The 17,002-nt window shown below is 44.0% G+C and overlaps 1 protein-coding gene across 1 annotated transcript; it reads left to right on the top strand.

Annotated features, from left to right (window-relative positions):
• Positions 1 to 233: 233 nt before the first annotated feature.
• LOC120931301 (migration and invasion enhancer 1-like) lies at positions 234 to 15,765 on the top strand (the record flags this gene model as incomplete). Its single annotated transcript, XM_040342602.1, has 3 exons — positions 234 to 321; positions 13,297 to 13,373; positions 15,507 to 15,765. Coding segments are annotated over 3 exons (249 nt in total), but the record flags the coding sequence as incomplete, so codon positions are not given.
• Between the last annotated feature and the right edge of the window lie 1,237 nt (positions 15,766 to 17,002).

Genomic DNA, 17,002 nt, shown 5'->3' on the forward strand with positions numbered 1-17,002 from the left:
GCCCGTGTGAATGAGCCCCTAGTTTATCTTTAGTTCAGTTCTCTGAAATTCCCTGCAGTCAGAATCCAGAGAATTCCTTGCCTGTGGGATAGGAGTGTCTCCTCTGTTACTTGCCAGAGTTTTTAGAACACTGTATTGTTTTTATCTTTATTTTATAGAATTGGATCGATAAATTACAATCAAACAGGTTTGGTTACTGATTCTTTCTTTTTGTATTTCCCAGTGGTAGGTGAGGATATGAGGCCCGTTATCAGGAGCTTGCATCCGAGATCAAGGAGCATGTACCTGATGCGGAGATCACTGGTGGCGTAGGAAGGATGGGTAAGTTTACTGATCATTTTCTTATTATTTGACTATTCCGTGTAGGAAAATGGTTTAGACACAGACCCAGAAGAATGCAACATAATTCTGGGCTAGTGTCTTAGAAAATTCAGAAGCCAATGGATTAGTATGACAACCATGGTACTAGCATTTTCAGATGGTATCTATGATTTCTCCCTTGAAAAAAATGAGAGGCCTTTATTTGGCTATTAGTAATATTAGATTGTATCCTATTAAAGTGGTTGTAAACCCTAGAAAAAAAACAAAAACAAAAACAAAAAACCTGCAAGACAAAGGCATAAGGAGCTAGTATGCATAGCATACTAGCTCATTATGTATTACTTACCTCAGATCGAAGCCCCCGCAGTGGTCCTTGTTTCCCTCTCTGGCCGGTGACATCGATCCCGGAGTTACTTCTGGGTATCGTGGGCTCCGGCGATGTGATTGGCTAGAGCCGCGATGAAGTCACTCCTGCGCATGTGCGCGGGAACCGCCGTTAACAGCACAGTCTAACTGACGACATCCCATTGCTTCAGTGCCGATGACTTAGGCACATGCAGATACAGGGGATATCTCCTAAACTGTGCAGGTTTAGGAGATATCCTGGGTAGCTACTGGCAATCCTTATTATAGGCTTACCTGTAGCAAAAAGTGTTTTTTAAGGGTTTACAACCACTTTAAAGTGGTTGTAAACCCTCTGGGGGAAGATACACGGTTTAGACATCGGCGCAGGCGCACTGAAAATGCCGGTTTTATGAATTGATAAAGCCGGCTTTGACGGCTCCTGCGCGCAAGCGCGGAGTGACGTCATCACCACTCCAGCCAATCACAGCACCGGAGCGGCGATTCCCGGAAGTAACCTTCTGGAGAGATGTCTGCGGCTGGAGGGGGAGACGAGGACGGCTTCGGGGGCTTCGATCTAAGGTAAGTAATTCATAATGAGCTAGTATGACTAACACACAATGCCTTTGTCTTGCAGGTTTTTATTTAAAAAAAAAAAAAAAAAATCTGGGTTTACAACTACTTTATTATAAAGACTTATTCTGTGATTTGTCCAGTTTACTCTCATATAATGTAACTTTGACACACTATATTGCCAAAAGTATTGGGACGCCTGCCTTTACATTAACTCTAATGGCATCCGAGCCTTAGTCCGTAGGGTTCAATATTGAGCCCACCCTTTGCATCTGTAACAGCTTCAACTCTTCTGAGAAGGCTGTCCACAAGGTTTAGGAGTGTGTCTTTGGAAATGTTTGACCATTCTTCCAGAAGAATGTTTGTGAGGTCAGGCATTGATGTTGGACGAGAAGGCCTGGTCCGCAGTCTCCGCTCTAATTCATCCCAAAGGTGTTGTATCGGGTTGAGGTCAGGACTTTGTGCAGGCCAGTCAAGTTCCTCCACCCCAAACTTGCTCATCCATGTCTTTATGGATCTTGCTTTGTTCACTGGTCCAAAACATTTGGTGAAGGGGGGATTATGGTGTGGGGTTGTTTTTCAGGGGTTGGGCTTGGCCTCTTAGATCCAGTGAAGAGAACTCTTAAGGTGTCAGCATACCAAGACATTTTGGACAATTTCATGCTCCCAACTTTGCAGGAACAGTTTGGGGACGGCCCCTTCCTGTTCCAATGTGACTGCGCACCAGTGCACAAACAATGGATGAGCGAGTGTTTAAAAAAAAAATTGTCATGGCTACTAATTTACACACAATATGATTTTTTTTTTAATCAAAAGAAATATGTAGTTAATACTTCCCACCTATAGTCACTAGGAGAAGTTATTAGGGTGGCTAAACAGGCTGATTGCTAAGCCTGGGACCGATGTGGCCAGCGGCGATGGCTGCGTAAAACAGAGAGAGAGGAACTGTTCCTCTCTCTGTGACCCCCCAGGAAAGATTTGGAGTCTAATAGACCTTAGATCGCTGCATAAAGAAGACCATGGTCAATGCTGTCATAAGGGACATTCATCCCTTGTGATAGCAATAAAGTTAAAAAAAAAAGTGTAACTTTTTTTTTTGGTATAAAATTAATAAAATCATTTAAAGCACCCCTGTAACATAAGTTACTCCCCCACGCCAGGGCTGTCTTAATGAGAGGGCACACCTGGGCACTGCCCAGGGGCCCCTGCCTGCACTTTCCCCAAAGCAGCTGTTCCTTGAGCCCACACTGCCCTGAAATTGGGGGCCCCATGATGGCACTGAGAGTGATAGATACACAGGGGAGGCAGTCTGCCTCCTACCTACTTGATGTCTGTTTACCTGCACTGTCATCGTTGTAGGGGCCCCAGAGCATTTCTTTGCCCAGGGGCCCATGATGCTATTAGGACGGCCCTGCCCCACGCATATGTAAACGGTGAGGTATTGTCACGAACGTCAGAGCGAGAGCAATAATTCTAGCACCAGACCTCCTGTGTATCTCTAAACTGGTAACTTGTAAAGGAGTTTAAGCCCTGGTTCGCATTGATACTACTTCACTTGCAATAGGGTGATTTCAAAGTAGCAAGGTCAGCGCAATTTCAGGTGCCACTTGATAGACGTCTGCGTGGCTTCATACACAGATGTCTATTGAAATCGGCAACAGTAGTGCAGGAACTACTTTCGCAAATCGGTGCCCTGCCACAAAATCGTATCGCACCGATAAGAACAGTGCCATTGCCGCCAATAGACTGTGACTTGTAATGCGATTTGATCTCTCAAATCGCATGACAAATCGCTCCAATGTGAACCTAGGCTAAAGCTGAGAATGTGGGGAATTTTAAGCACCGTAGTTGCCGCCATTCCAGGGGGCAGACGCAATTTTAAAGCATGACATGTTAAGTATCTATTTACTCTGTGTAACCTCATCTTTCACATGATGCAAAAAAAATGGGAAAATATTGTATGGTGGGGTTGTTTTTTTTTTTACTAAATAATTGTGTTTCAAAAACTGCTGTGCAAATACTGTGTGACATAAAACACCCATCATTTTATTCTATAGGGTGTCTGTTAAAATATATAATGTTTGGGGGTTCTAAGTACTTTTCTAGCAAATAAATATATATTTTTACATGCAGGAGTGAAGTATCAGAATTGGCCTAGATACGAAGTGGTTAATCCATTTTAAACACAATATGGCATTTTAAATAAAGAAATATACAATACATGCAGGGCTTTTTTTCAGGGGGAACTTGGGGGAACTGAGTTCCACCACCTCTGGCTCAGACCCTTTGGTGCCTGCTCACTACAATCACTTGTAAACACAGAAGTCTGGTTTCTGTGTTTAGAAGTGACAGCTCTGCACTCTGTGTGTAACCCCCTGAACTCTGTATGTAATGCAATCCTGGTATTTAATGCCCCTTTAAGACCCTTCTACTGTTTGTGAAATCTGAACGGGGTCGTGGTTGAGTTCCTGCACCTATTTTCTCTCTGAATACATGTAAACCTGGGAACACCTATACAAAGTACAAATCCATAAAACCTATAACTAGACTCGGCTTTGTGCTTTATCTTATCTCATAGGAATGCTGTGTCACTCACTCAGGTTTTCCTTGCATATTTTCCATTTGCGACAAACGCAGTGTTTTTTTTCTTCTGAAACAAATGAATGGAATTTGAGCGCTTCCCTTCCCATTGTCTATTTCTGGTTACCTGGATGTAGAGTTGAGCGTCCCCCAAATTCATCTCTAGCCGAACACCAAACTGGAACTCTACTTGCCCTCTGTATTTTCTGATTTAGGCCTCATGCACACTGGTTTATTGTAAACACTGTTTCCCCTGACTGAAAAACTCACCTAAACTGCGTTTTTTCATACCAGTTTAGGAAAGTCTAGCAGCATTTGGTGTTTGGGAATTTATTTCATTGGCCAGTATTGTAACATATTCTGGCCATGGAAATGAATTTAAAGCGGTGGTTCACCCATAAAAACGACTTCCCCCTATTACACTGCCCCCCCCGCATTACAATACGATTATGCCTTTAATTTTTTTTTGGCTGCTGTACATACCTGGGTACAGCTATTCACCCGTGTCCTCCGGGTTGCGAGTCCCGCGGGAGTGGGCGTTCCTAACATGGCGGTGATTGACGTTTTGACTAAAAAACGGGGGGCGTGGCCTGGCACCGGACCGTGATGGACGCCTGATCTGAGACCTCCGGCACAAGGAGCTGCAATCATCCGCCATCGGCCGCTAAAACGAGCTCCAGGGCACAGGAAAGGAGGTGAGACAGACTCCCCATAGCCCCAGCTTCAGATGGAGCCAAACCATCCGCCCGCAGCCACTATTCCGGCGATGTTCCGGACCCACCCGGGAGAAGGCCCAAAAGCCGCGGTCTCGCCTAAATCTCCCGGCCCGCACGGCGCTCCAGGCCTGAATACGAGCGGCGCGATCGCCGCTAGCGCTACACAGAGCCTCCATCCTCATTCCCTGCAGCCCCCACAAGCCCTCAGCCTCACAGACCTGCAGGCAAACCTGCAGGCCATGGCAGTGGACATTAAGGCCTCATTTTCTGCAGCCATTACAGAGATCAGGGCTGACATACAGGGCATTGCTGCAAGGACAGGGGCGACTGAACAGGCCACAATGAGAAACGCTGAGGCTATTAAGCAGGTACAAAGGCACACCGACATACATCTGACCCACCTGATAGAAATCACCCGCCATCTAGAAGATTTGGATAATAGGGGGAGGCGCCACAATATAAGAATTAGGGGGGTCCCTGAAATGGCAGACCAGAACCCCGTTGAACAAACGGCTACAGCAATATTCAATGACGTGCTTGACAGGCCCCTAGAATCCCCCATTGAATATGAGCGGATCCACAGAGCCCTCAGACCCAGGGGAAGAGATAATGACCCGCCAAGAGACATAATATGCTGTCTAGTGAACTTTCCGCTGAAGGAAGCTATCCTCAAAAAAGCAAGAGAAAAGAACAGAATCATCTTTAATGGGATTGAAATAAAATTATTTCAGGACTTATCAAATATCACGCTGCGACAACGCAGGGCTCTGCGCCCGATGACAGAACAGCTTCGCACCAGGGGAATTCCATACAGATGGAAATTTCCTTTTTGCCTATCTGCAACATGGAGGGGACATACCGCGCTCTTGCGCACACCTGAAGACATCAGACCATTCTGCGATATGTTAAATATACCGGTGGTGGAGGTTCCGGAATGGTACGACTCCTTCATGACGAATGATTCCTGGATTGCAGTTTCCGGCAACGACACGCCAAGAGCTCAAAGAATTAGAGACCGTCGATGCAGATCACCAACTCCTCAACGCAACAAAAGAAATGACGCCAGGGGAAATCAAGGTGACTCACCACCCAGACGCAGAGATCGCATGGATCGCCAAGATCACATGGACACATGATTCCTGATTGCTCTAATCGAATTACATGGGCCTACCCAACTTTCTTCCAAAGTTTTCAGTTTGTTTGAAACACAGTTACTTACAAAGTTTTCGCCAGATACATGCAGAGCAGCGCCAGGACATACCACCTCGCCTACTGATACAAGCCTCCTCCTCCTCCACAATCTCAGGTAGTGTTGTTTTTATATTTTTACTGTTTCACTTACAGGGACTATATACTGTATCTAATTGAGTTGGAGGAGGGGCAATTTTTGGAAAAGACAGGATATGATGCGTATCCAACAAGGCTCTTAACTCGTCCACCACGACATGCGGGAGGACTCCATTGCTTAGGTATGACTATATGAAACTGCAAGTCCCATACATACAAGATGTCTTGGATAATAATATGTTGCACCATGTGGAGAACTTTTACTACCACTACGGGAAACACTGATGGGTGGTTAGAACCTCCCTATGCTCTCAGCAATATTACTATCTTTAACATATATAATCGTAACATACTGTGAAGCCAACTGGTGAGACGTGGTAACTCTTGGACCCGGCCTCAGTGGGCTTGGTCCCAGATATGTCCTCCCCCCCCCCCGTTTTTTTTTCTTTCCCTAACCACTTAGCTCCAAAGGGAACGAAGGACCAGTTTTGTTTTGGTATGTTTTTTTTTTTTTCTTGTTATATTTTTCTTGCTTTATCCAGGATTTGAAGCCAGATATAGTTCTACGTGTTGCATGTATCCCCTTTTTTGACACAAGGTATGGAAGGTCACCAGGGGCCCATTCTGTTCAATTGTTTAGATTATTGTTTAGATTATTTAGATATATACAGAACAGGGAAAGCGTAATGCAGCTTCACTCAATCCATAGTATAAGCTTTGGTGTTCACATACTTATAGATACGTTTGATGTCTCTGTTACAATACTGCCATCTAGTGGCGGATCTTCTTTCTCTTCATAGTTAATTTCAATTCAGTTATCTCCCAAGTTATTGAAATGTGTGCACAATAATAGGATACATATGTACCTCACACCTTAAACATGAGTTTCCGCCAAGACTTGCAATTAAAAACGCAGATAAAGAATATAAATAGATTACGGGAATATTTACTAATACATCTTCTTTATATATGCCCCAGATGTTTACTTAACGGCCAATTGCTTTATATATGCTTGCAGCTCCAAAGTGCCTGTATTTACTACCAGACTACTCAGGAATTATAGAAAAGGAAAGGAAAATATAATTTGAGAAGAAAAGGTAGAGAGAAAAAGAGAGGAAAGGATAAAAACAAACTACAAACGATCTTTAATATAGCTCCATCGGGTTCTGTACAGCCCTCGCACCCACACAAAGGGTGACTACCACTTCACCCTTTGATCCAACCGGACCCTCAAAGTTAGGATAGATTAGTGAGACTACATCTATCCCCGGTTCTTCCCCCTCCACTTCTTACCCCTCTGCTTCTATCCCCTTACCCCCACTCTCCCTTTTTTTTTTTTCTTTTTTTTTTTTTTTTTTTTTTTTTCTGTCTCTCAGACAACCTAGCTAGTTATTCATAAGTCAACAAAATGCCTCCTGACAAAGCTCACTCTGTTCCTTTATCGCTTAAAATATCATCCATAAATGCAAAAGGGCTCAACATCCCTGAAAAAAGAACTAAACTTATCAACGAATTTTCCAGACGAAAAGCCAACATCATTCTTATACAGGAAACCCACTTCAAATCTGATAAGATTCCAATAATAAGAGATAAAAGATTTCCAACTTCATTTCATGCTACCAATCCAATAGGCAAGACAAAAGGCGTTTCGGTATTGATATCCAGACAGACCCCATTTCAAATTGTGGACACTTTGATTGACCCCGAAGGTCGATATATCTTTCTGAAAGGGAAGTTGAATCAACACCCCATTACTATTGTCAATGTCTATGCCCCAAACGTGAGACAAGTAGCCTTCTTCCGCAAAATCAAAGATCTCTTAACAACGTTTGCCTCAGGAACCCTCATTTTTGGAGGGGATTTTAACACTCCTTTAAACCCTCTTATAGATACCTCGAATGGTTCATCGAGCTTACCATTTAGGGCCCTAAAACAAATCAAGATTCAATTCCAGGACCTCATGCTTCATGACGCATGGAGAATCCTGAACCCTCAGACTAAGGATTACACATACTTCTCCAATATACACCAAAAATATTCCAGAATTGACTACCTCCTCCTCTCACAGCCTGACCTTCCACTTCTGACGGACTCAAAAATTGAACCTATGACTCTTTCGGACCATCATCCAGTAACCATGACTTTGACTTTCCCAGAAAAAAACAACATAACTAAGACCTGGAGACTCAACACGGCGGTACTGAAAAACCCCTCTGACACATTAGAGTTTAAGGAGACATTAAACGATTATTTTTTGCGCAACGAAAATGACGATACTTCACTGACTACGCAATGGGAAGCTCACAAATGTGTCATAAGGGGAGAGTTTATTAAAAAACTGACCAGCATAAAAAAAGAACAACAATCCAAAATAAAATCCCTGTTAGAACGCATCCACCAGTTAGAACTTTCACACAAACGAACTTTGGCAATCTCTACACTCGATGAACTAACGCACACTAGGGCACTCCTATCTGATGAGCTAAACATGAAAATTAAAAGACAGTATATATTGAGACATAGGATGTACTACGAGCAAGGAAATAAATGTGGCAGATTACTTGCAAAAGCAGTTCAAAACAAGAAAACCGCTCACACCATTCATCAGATAGGGGACAAGCAAGGCGAGATGCATTCCTCGAATGATGAGATTGCAAAACAGTTCGAACTTTATTACCAAAACCTCTATAACATTCCTTCCAATCCTAAATGCCCACAGAACTCAGATAAAAGAGCGAAACTTATACAAGACTTCCTAGAACAATACGGCCCACCCCAAATTTCAGGGAACGCTGCTAAAGAACTGGAAAATCCCATCTCAGGCCCAGAATTCGACAGAGCTATCAAAGAAATGAAGATAGGCAAGGCCCCAGGCCCGGACGGCCTACCCCTACAATATTATAAGACTTTCACCGAAATACTGAAACCAAGGTTCTTGAAGACATTCCGGTCCCTTCACTCAGAACAACACCCCCCCAAACAACTTTTAGAAGCCCATATTACGGTGATACCCAAAGAGGGTAAAGACGCGACCCAGGTTACCAATTACAGGCCGATCTCCTTAATAAACGTAGACGTGAAAATTTACGCTAAAATCCTTGCAAATAGGATCCTCCCCTTATTAACTTCTTTGGTTTCCCTAGATCAAGTGGGATTTATCCCGGGTAGGGAGGGGCGAGACAACACAATAAAAGCTCTTAACATAAACCATTGGCTAACCTCTAAGCGGAAACAAGGCTTCTTCTTGTCCCTAGACGCCGAAAAGGCGTTCGATAGAGTGGCCTGGGACTTTATCGATGCAGTACTAAAACATATAGGCTTTTTGCCCCAGATGAGATCATATATTAAGGCCCTGTATTCAAATCCAACAGCAAGAGTCAGAGTTAATGGTCACCTATCGAGCGCCTTCAACCTTCGAAATGGAACCAGACAGGGCTGTCCCCTATCCCCGCTATTATTTGTTCTGACACTTGAACCCCTGCTCAATAAAATTAGATCAAATAGAGACATTGTGGGAATCGAGATTCATGACAAAACATATAAAATAGCAGCCTTCGCTGACGATATGCTTCTTTTTCTCTCGAATCCTCATATTTCCATACCCAACCTTCTAAAAGATCTAGAACACTTCCATTTACTGTCAAATTTCAAAATCAATCACTCCAAATCCAACGCCCTCAACATCTCCTTACCCAACGATAAGGTAGAACTATGCAAGAAAAACTTCCCATTTAAATGGGCCAATCACAGTATCACATACTTAGGAATTGAAATCTCATCAAACCTGAAAGATCTCTTCCGTCTCAATTTCGAATCCGTTCTGAGAGAAACACAGGAAGATTTGAAGAGATGGAACGCCCTAAATGTATCCTGGTTCGGTCGAGCCTCCCTGATTAAAATGACCATCCTACCACGGTTTCTCTATATTATGCAGACAATCCCAATCAAAATCCCCTTATCATTTTTCACTGCTTTCAGAAAAGCTTGCTCCTCATTCATCTGGAGGGGTAAACCCCCTAGAATCAAATTCTCGCGACTAATTTTACCCAAGAGCAGAGGTGGAATAGCCCTTCCCGACCTTAGGAAGTACCATCAAGCTGCCCTACTGACGAGAATTGTAGACTGGAATATACATCACACAGTGAAAGACTGGGTCTCCCTAGAACAAGCGCAATACCCTCATGAGCTAAAAACTCTACCATGGATCAATCCTAAGTATCACCCAAACTTCATAAAAACACATCCCCTTATAGGACCTACACTCGAAAGCTTCCGTAATACCTTTAAAGTCAAAAATCAGTCTCCATGGCTCAGCCCTCTTACACCGCTACGACACAACCCTGACTTCCCCCCAGGCATGGAAAAATCGTTTCCAACACATCATTGGCCACACAAAGAGATCCTGGCAAAACACTTTATTAAAAATGGGAAATTCCTCTCTAGAGAGGACATCCTAAAAGAAATCAAACCGTGCCTCCTATCTCACTGGAACTATATTCAAATTAGACACTTTTTAACCAATAACGATAACGTCCTCCACTGGAAAAGGCCCCTCACTTCGTTAGAAAATCTCTGCACTAAAACATCCCCACACAGACATATTATTTCGACTGTATACAACTCGCTGTTTGAAGACGACAATGATTTCTCCAGCTCATCCTGTAAAGCATGGGAAAGAGATCTAGACATAGAATTGACTGAAGATGACTGGGAGACAATTTATCTTTACGCACACAAGGGTTCACTAAATGTGGCCACACAAGAAAGTGGCTTCAAGATCATCACCAGATGGTATAGAACCCCTACAATTCTTCATAAAATTTCACCCCTGATGTCTGACAGATGTTGGAGATGTAAAAGAGAGGAGGGCTCTATGTTACACGTTTGGTGGTCTTGTCCTCTAATTCAGTCCTTCTGGGTATCGGTACATGAAACAGTTAAATTAGTTACATCGTTAAACCTAAGCTTTACCCCTGCCCAGTATCTATTACATTTCAGTTCTTTACCTAAAAATCAGTATTTGAAAACACTCCCCATGTTCATGATTAATGCAGCGCGGCACTGTATCCCTTGTCACTGGCGGTCTTCTAATACTCCAACGAAGGCTGAGTGGTTTAGGAGAATAAATAGCATGGAAAAAGTTGAGGAACTCATTAGTATTTCCCAAGAAAGAATTACTAAATTCTATGCGACCTGGTCTAGCTGGTCAACATTCAAAGACTCTCATCACTACAAATCTATTATAAAATAAAGGTATAGATAGGAGCTGATACTGACATATTTCAGGACTGATAATTTTTTTTTTTTTTTTTTTTTTTTTTTCTTTTCTTCTCTCTTTCCCTCCCCCCCTCCCCCTCCTGTCCCCATTCCCCCCCCCCCTTTCACAACTTTGCTTGACCAAGCAATCATATTCTCTCATCTTAGTTCTAAAATGAAGGCACTTTTGCAACTTATATGCTTATATGAAACTGATTATCTGCATCTTCTTTATGATTGTTCATTTTTTTCTTTTCGATGTATACAATCCTTCACATTTAGTGTGCTTCTGTAAATGTACAATGTATTATGCTTTATTATTCACCCAATAAAGACTCTTTGTGAAAAAAAAAAAAAAAAAAAAAAAAAAAACGAGCTCCCCCCGTCGCGTAAGCAGCGTCACGATTGGCGGAAGGAGCCGAACGGCGAGTCGGCGCTATACTGCGCCTGCGCATCGCAGTTCGGCTCCTTTCGCCAGTCGTGACGCGGCTTGCGCGACGGGGGGGAGCTCATTTTTTAGTCAAAACGTCAATCACCGCCATGTTAGGAACGCCCACTCCCGCGGGACTCGCAACCCGGAGGACACGGGTGAATAGCTGTACCCAGGTATGTACAGCAGCCAAAAAAAAATTAAAGGCATACTCGTATTGTAATGCGGGGGGGCAGTGTAATAGGGGGAAGTCGTTTTTATGGGTGAACCACCGCTTTAAACTGAAGTGCTAAACGTGTCTGGCAGCGTTTGGTGCTTTTTATGACCAAAACCTCCTTCTGAACACAATTCTTCTGCATTCAGGAGAGGAGCATTTCACTGCACATGGATACGTAAATGTTATTCACTAAAGGCAAATCCACTTTGCTCTACAAGTGCAAAGTGCACTGGAAATTGTACTGAATGTGCACTTGGAAGTGCAGCCGCTGTGGAATCCGAGGGGGACATGCAAGGAAAAAAAAAAACAGCATTTTAGCTTGCACATGATTGGATAATAAAATCAGCAGAGCTTCCCCTCATTTCAGATCTACACCTTAGATTTACAGCGACTGCACTTCCAAGTGCACTTTCAGTACTCTTTTAAGTGTACTTGTAGTTTGTACTTGTAGTGCAAAGTGGATTTGCCTTTCGTAAATAACCCCCATACTGCATATAAAGTGCAGTGACATAACGCGAGAGCGAATAGAAAAATAAGAGAGGTGCCAATCTTGTGCGCAATGGCTGGGACCTTCGGCCTATTGACAAAAATTGACCCGTCCTCGCCCATGAAGCGATGTGCAGGAAAAAAAAAGAGGCATCATGGTCAAGTGCTTGTTCTCACAGTAGGGTACTAAACCCATAGCAGTTCATTTACTAAAGGCAAATCCACTTTGCACTACAAGTGCACTGAAAGTGCAGTCGCTGTAGATCTGAGGGGAAGATCTGAAATGAGGGGAAGCTCTGCTGATTTTATCATCCAACCATGTGGAAGCTAAAATGCTGTTTTTTTAAATTCCTTACATGTCCCCCTCAGATCTACAGCGGCTACACTTCCAAGTGCACTTGTAGTGCAAAGTAGATTTGCCTTTAGTAAATAACCCCCATAGTGATGCTAGGAGCACCCCAAGGTCACTATTCCCAGACCGCAGGGGCTTTGGGCCCCTCAGAATCCCCCTATTACAGTGATCTCTAGATTCCACAGGGATCCCACGGGTATGTGAAATACAGCTAGCACTGTACATAGAAGCTTCTCAGCATATTTTAGGGGAGCTTACAGAGAGCTCTTGGAGTAATAAAAACATTACAGGTTTAATTTGAATATTAAATATTGAAGTAAAATAGCTTTGTCTGTAGTTCGGGTTTAAAGGACACCACTTATCACTACAGGAGAAAGGCCATTGTCAAACACTGTTTAGAGAGTCCAACCCCTTGCAGGGCCTTGCCACATGAGCCTTTGGGGGGAAGAGTACTTGAGGTGATTGTAGCCGTATTAGTGCAATTGTGACAGAGAAAATTTGAGTACTGTCCGTGATACTTTTTTTATTATTTGCACATAACCTATCATTTTTCATGGACGAGCTTTCGCTTTCTTGTCCAAACAGTACAAAGGTTTGCATCAAATGCTGATTGGAACACTGAATTTAGCTTTCACTATGACTTGATCTTCTCTGGCACTAATGTGGAATATATGTGAACACATTACATTTCCCATGATTATTATTATTCTCACCACTGTAATCCTTCTATCAACAGGCAGCTTTGAAGTTAAAGTCAACGATGAGGTGATCTTCTCCAAACTGGAATGTGGCGGATTTCCGTTTGCGAAAGATGTAAGTGTCGGAATATGTATGATCACTAGAACAACACAACACCTTTTATGAACATGTGGAATCATTCGCTCTGAATGAACATAGAATGGAAGTTATGGAATAATTGATTTGTTCATATAGCCAGGTTTGGTCTAATGAGAAAGCCTGGTCAGTAGAGTGACCACGTGTCCCGGATTGCCCGGGACAGTCCCGCATTTTGCAGGTCTGTCCCAGGCACCTTCATTCCAGGACAATACAGTGTCCCGGAATGAAACTGACACAGCCACCCCCCAAGCCAAACAAATGCCCCCAAAAAAGCTGCCGTATCACAGCTTTACTCAAGTACTTGTCCTGGCCGGGAATGCCCGGCTTGTGATTTGAGAAATCATAAATCCCGCCTCTTGTGTCCAATCACTGTGCTGTGATTCGTTACAGCACAAGCTGATTTTTGGAAAGGGGGGTGTCCCTGAATGGTAGTTTGGAAATGTGGTCACCCTACTGGTCAGGTATTTTAAAGCGATGCTCCGCCTGGGAAACAAATGCTGTAGTTGCTGACTTTTAATATATGGATACTTACCTGCCTAGGGAGCACGCAATGTCAGCCCTACCCCCCCCCCCCCCCAGACAATTTTCAGATCGGCTCCTAGGTGCTGCCACCGCCATTCACGGTAAGGGAAGCTGGCAGTAAAGCCTTTCGGCTTCACAGCCGATTCCCTACTGCACATGCGCGAAGCATGCTGTGCTTTCTAAATGGCCCAGCGGCGGCGAAAGAAGAGGGGCCAAACTTACAAGGGGCGGTGCCATCTCCCAGAAGTAGGGAAGGGTACCTGTCAAAAACAGGTAAACCTTGCTGTGGGGGCACCCAAACAGGCACGCTCCAAAGCCGCAGCTCCTTGTGTCCATTCACACACGGAGCTGCGGCTCGGACCCACCACCTTCATCTCCTGCTTGGCTCACTGGCTGTGATTGACAGCAGCGGGAGACAATGGCTCTCACTGCTGCTAAAATCCAATCAGGAGTGCGAGTCCCCAGAAAGCCAAGGTTCCTGTGGACATCGCTGGATCGAGAGGGGGGCTAAGGTAAGTATCTATGACAGTACCTATTGGTACTCTAAATATCTCCCAAACGTGCACCGTTTGGGAGACATTTATCCCCGCACATACGTCTGGTTTTTCAGACGGAATTTCGCTCAAGCTGTCTTGCATACACACTGTCACCAAATTCCGACCGTCAAGAACGTGGTGACGTACAACATCACGACAAGCCGAGAAAAATGAAATTCAATGCTTCCGAACATGCGTCGACTTCATTCTGAGCATGTGTGGTTTTTAGTGCGTCGGAATTCCATACAGACGAACGGATTTTCCGATAGGAATTTTTTCCATCGGAAAAATAGACAACATGTTCTCTAAGTCCGTCGGAATTTCGGATGGAAAAAGTCCGACTGGGCATACACATGATCGCTCCCATTGGTCTTTTTCCATTGGAAATTCTGACTGAGTTTACAGGGCATTACTGTGTTTTGTGCCAATGATGTCATTGGCGCATGCGCTGCGAAGAAACGGCCCCCCAGTGCCGTTTCTTTACTAGCAAGTGCCGTGACTGGCGACTCCAGCGCGCATGCATGGGAGTGACGTCTTGCGGCTCCGGACACTCACAGAGTCGGAGTCAGCAGACCCGGAAGGAAGAGGGGTGAACATGGATGTGGCCTCCAGCGGGACAGCACGGGGTCCGTTTGCAGGTAAGTGTTATATAATGTGCTAGTATGCGATGCAATATGCACTGGGCATATTTACTGGCTTCTGATAGCAGTGCCCTACTAATGAGGCTTCAGAGAGCAGGCTTCTGTTAGCAGAGCACTGCTAATAACAATTTTAAAGGGACGGGTTCTGGCATGAGTGGCAGTTGGACCCGGATCTGCAGGACGCTGGGAATGTGTTAGATAAGGTCAAATTGGTCTAACAAGGTCTGCGTCTGTCTTTGAATGTGATGACTGAAATTGACATTTATGGATCTTTAAAATTTTATTAGACTTTTTTTTTTTTTTTTTTTCAATTGACACTGGCTCAGCCATGCAGAATATCATTTTGTGTCAGGAAGTTGGTAGTTGGAAATACTGGATGATGATTATAACGGAAAAAATAATGTTTTTAGATCATAGAGGCTGTGCAGAGGATGAAAGATGGCAAGAAAGCTGAGAAAGTCACCAGGAACAAGAAAGCTTGCACTATCCAATAGGGTGCAGCTGGTGTGGAAGACATGAAGACGGTCTGCCTTACAGGCCAGGGCAGGTTCTGCTAATGACTGGTTTCGTCAAAAAGCCGAGGAAATCATGAATATACTTAGAGTCTGTTTCTAAGGGCTGTAAGACAACTTATTCATGTCTACATGGAATAAAATTTCTCAACAGTGACTAATTATTCTGTTATGTCATTTTTACAATAATTATTTCATTCCTTGATTTGAACAGCTATGTTTTGGAAAGGGCACTCACCTTCTGACTGCATGTGTTCCGTCAGAATAGTGAACCTGTCAGATTAGGTAACAGAAGTGATGTTCCCTCAGCTGCGTATGAGCGTTCCACCGATACAAGGTTTGCTGATCTGACAGAACACCTGCAGTCAGATGGTGGCAGCAGACATCTTACTACACCTAGCTACGTCTTGAGTAATTTTAGTAAAAACAAGAGCGTATATAAATAAATATAGTATATGGACATCTGTGATGCTGCTTTGATGTTACATTTTGAAAGGAGCTGGACGCCAGCAGTAGGAAGGTGGTGGAGGCCATGTTGGTACACCCTGCACTGCTCAACACTAAGGCCCAGATTCACATATAATTACGTTGCTCCTGGGCAGCGTAACGTATGTGATTTTTGTTACACCGCCGCAGGTTTACAGCGTAAGTGCCTGATTCTCAGAACACTTACCTGTAAACTTGCGGCGGTGTATCGTAAAAGCTCTCGGCGCAAGCCCGCCCAATTCAAATGGGGCGGGCACCATTTAAATTAGGCGCGTTCCCGCGCCGAGCGTACTGCGCATGCTCCGTTGGCTAAATTACCCGACGTGCATTGCGCTAAATGACGTCGCACCAACGTCATTTGCTTAGACGTTAACGTAAATGGCGTCCAGGGCCATTCACGGACGTCTTACGCAAACGACGTAGATTTTTTAAATTTCGACGCGGGAACGACGGCCATACTTAACATTGGCTGCGCCTCATAGACCCAGGGGCAACTTTAAGCGTCGCAAAGGCTACGGAAACGTCGTAAATTCTCTGTGTCGAGCGCGCGTAAGTTCGGGAATCGTCGTAAATTTGCTAATTTACATAAGCGACGGGGAAAACGACGTCGGCGACACCTAGCGGCGGGAAAAAAAATTGCATTTAAGATCTGACAGCGTAAGAACCTTACGCCTGTCAGATCTAATGGGTATTTATGCGTAACTGATTCTAAGAATCAAATGGTGTTGCGCCGTCGCAACGCCTTTGAGAATCTGGGCCTAAAACTTTAGGCTTTCAAAATTAAACATCCAGACAGTATCATGGATGTCAATACACTATATTTATATAAGCTCACTTTATTGCTAAAATTACAGAGAAATTCAAGACGTAGCTGGGTGTAGTAAGATGTCCGCTGCCACCCTCTGACT

The sequence above is a fragment of the Rana temporaria genome, chromosome 3, assembly GCF_905171775.1.
Source record: "Rana temporaria chromosome 3, aRanTem1.1, whole genome shotgun sequence".
Lineage (NCBI taxonomy): Eukaryota > Metazoa > Chordata > Amphibia > Anura > Ranidae > Rana > Rana temporaria.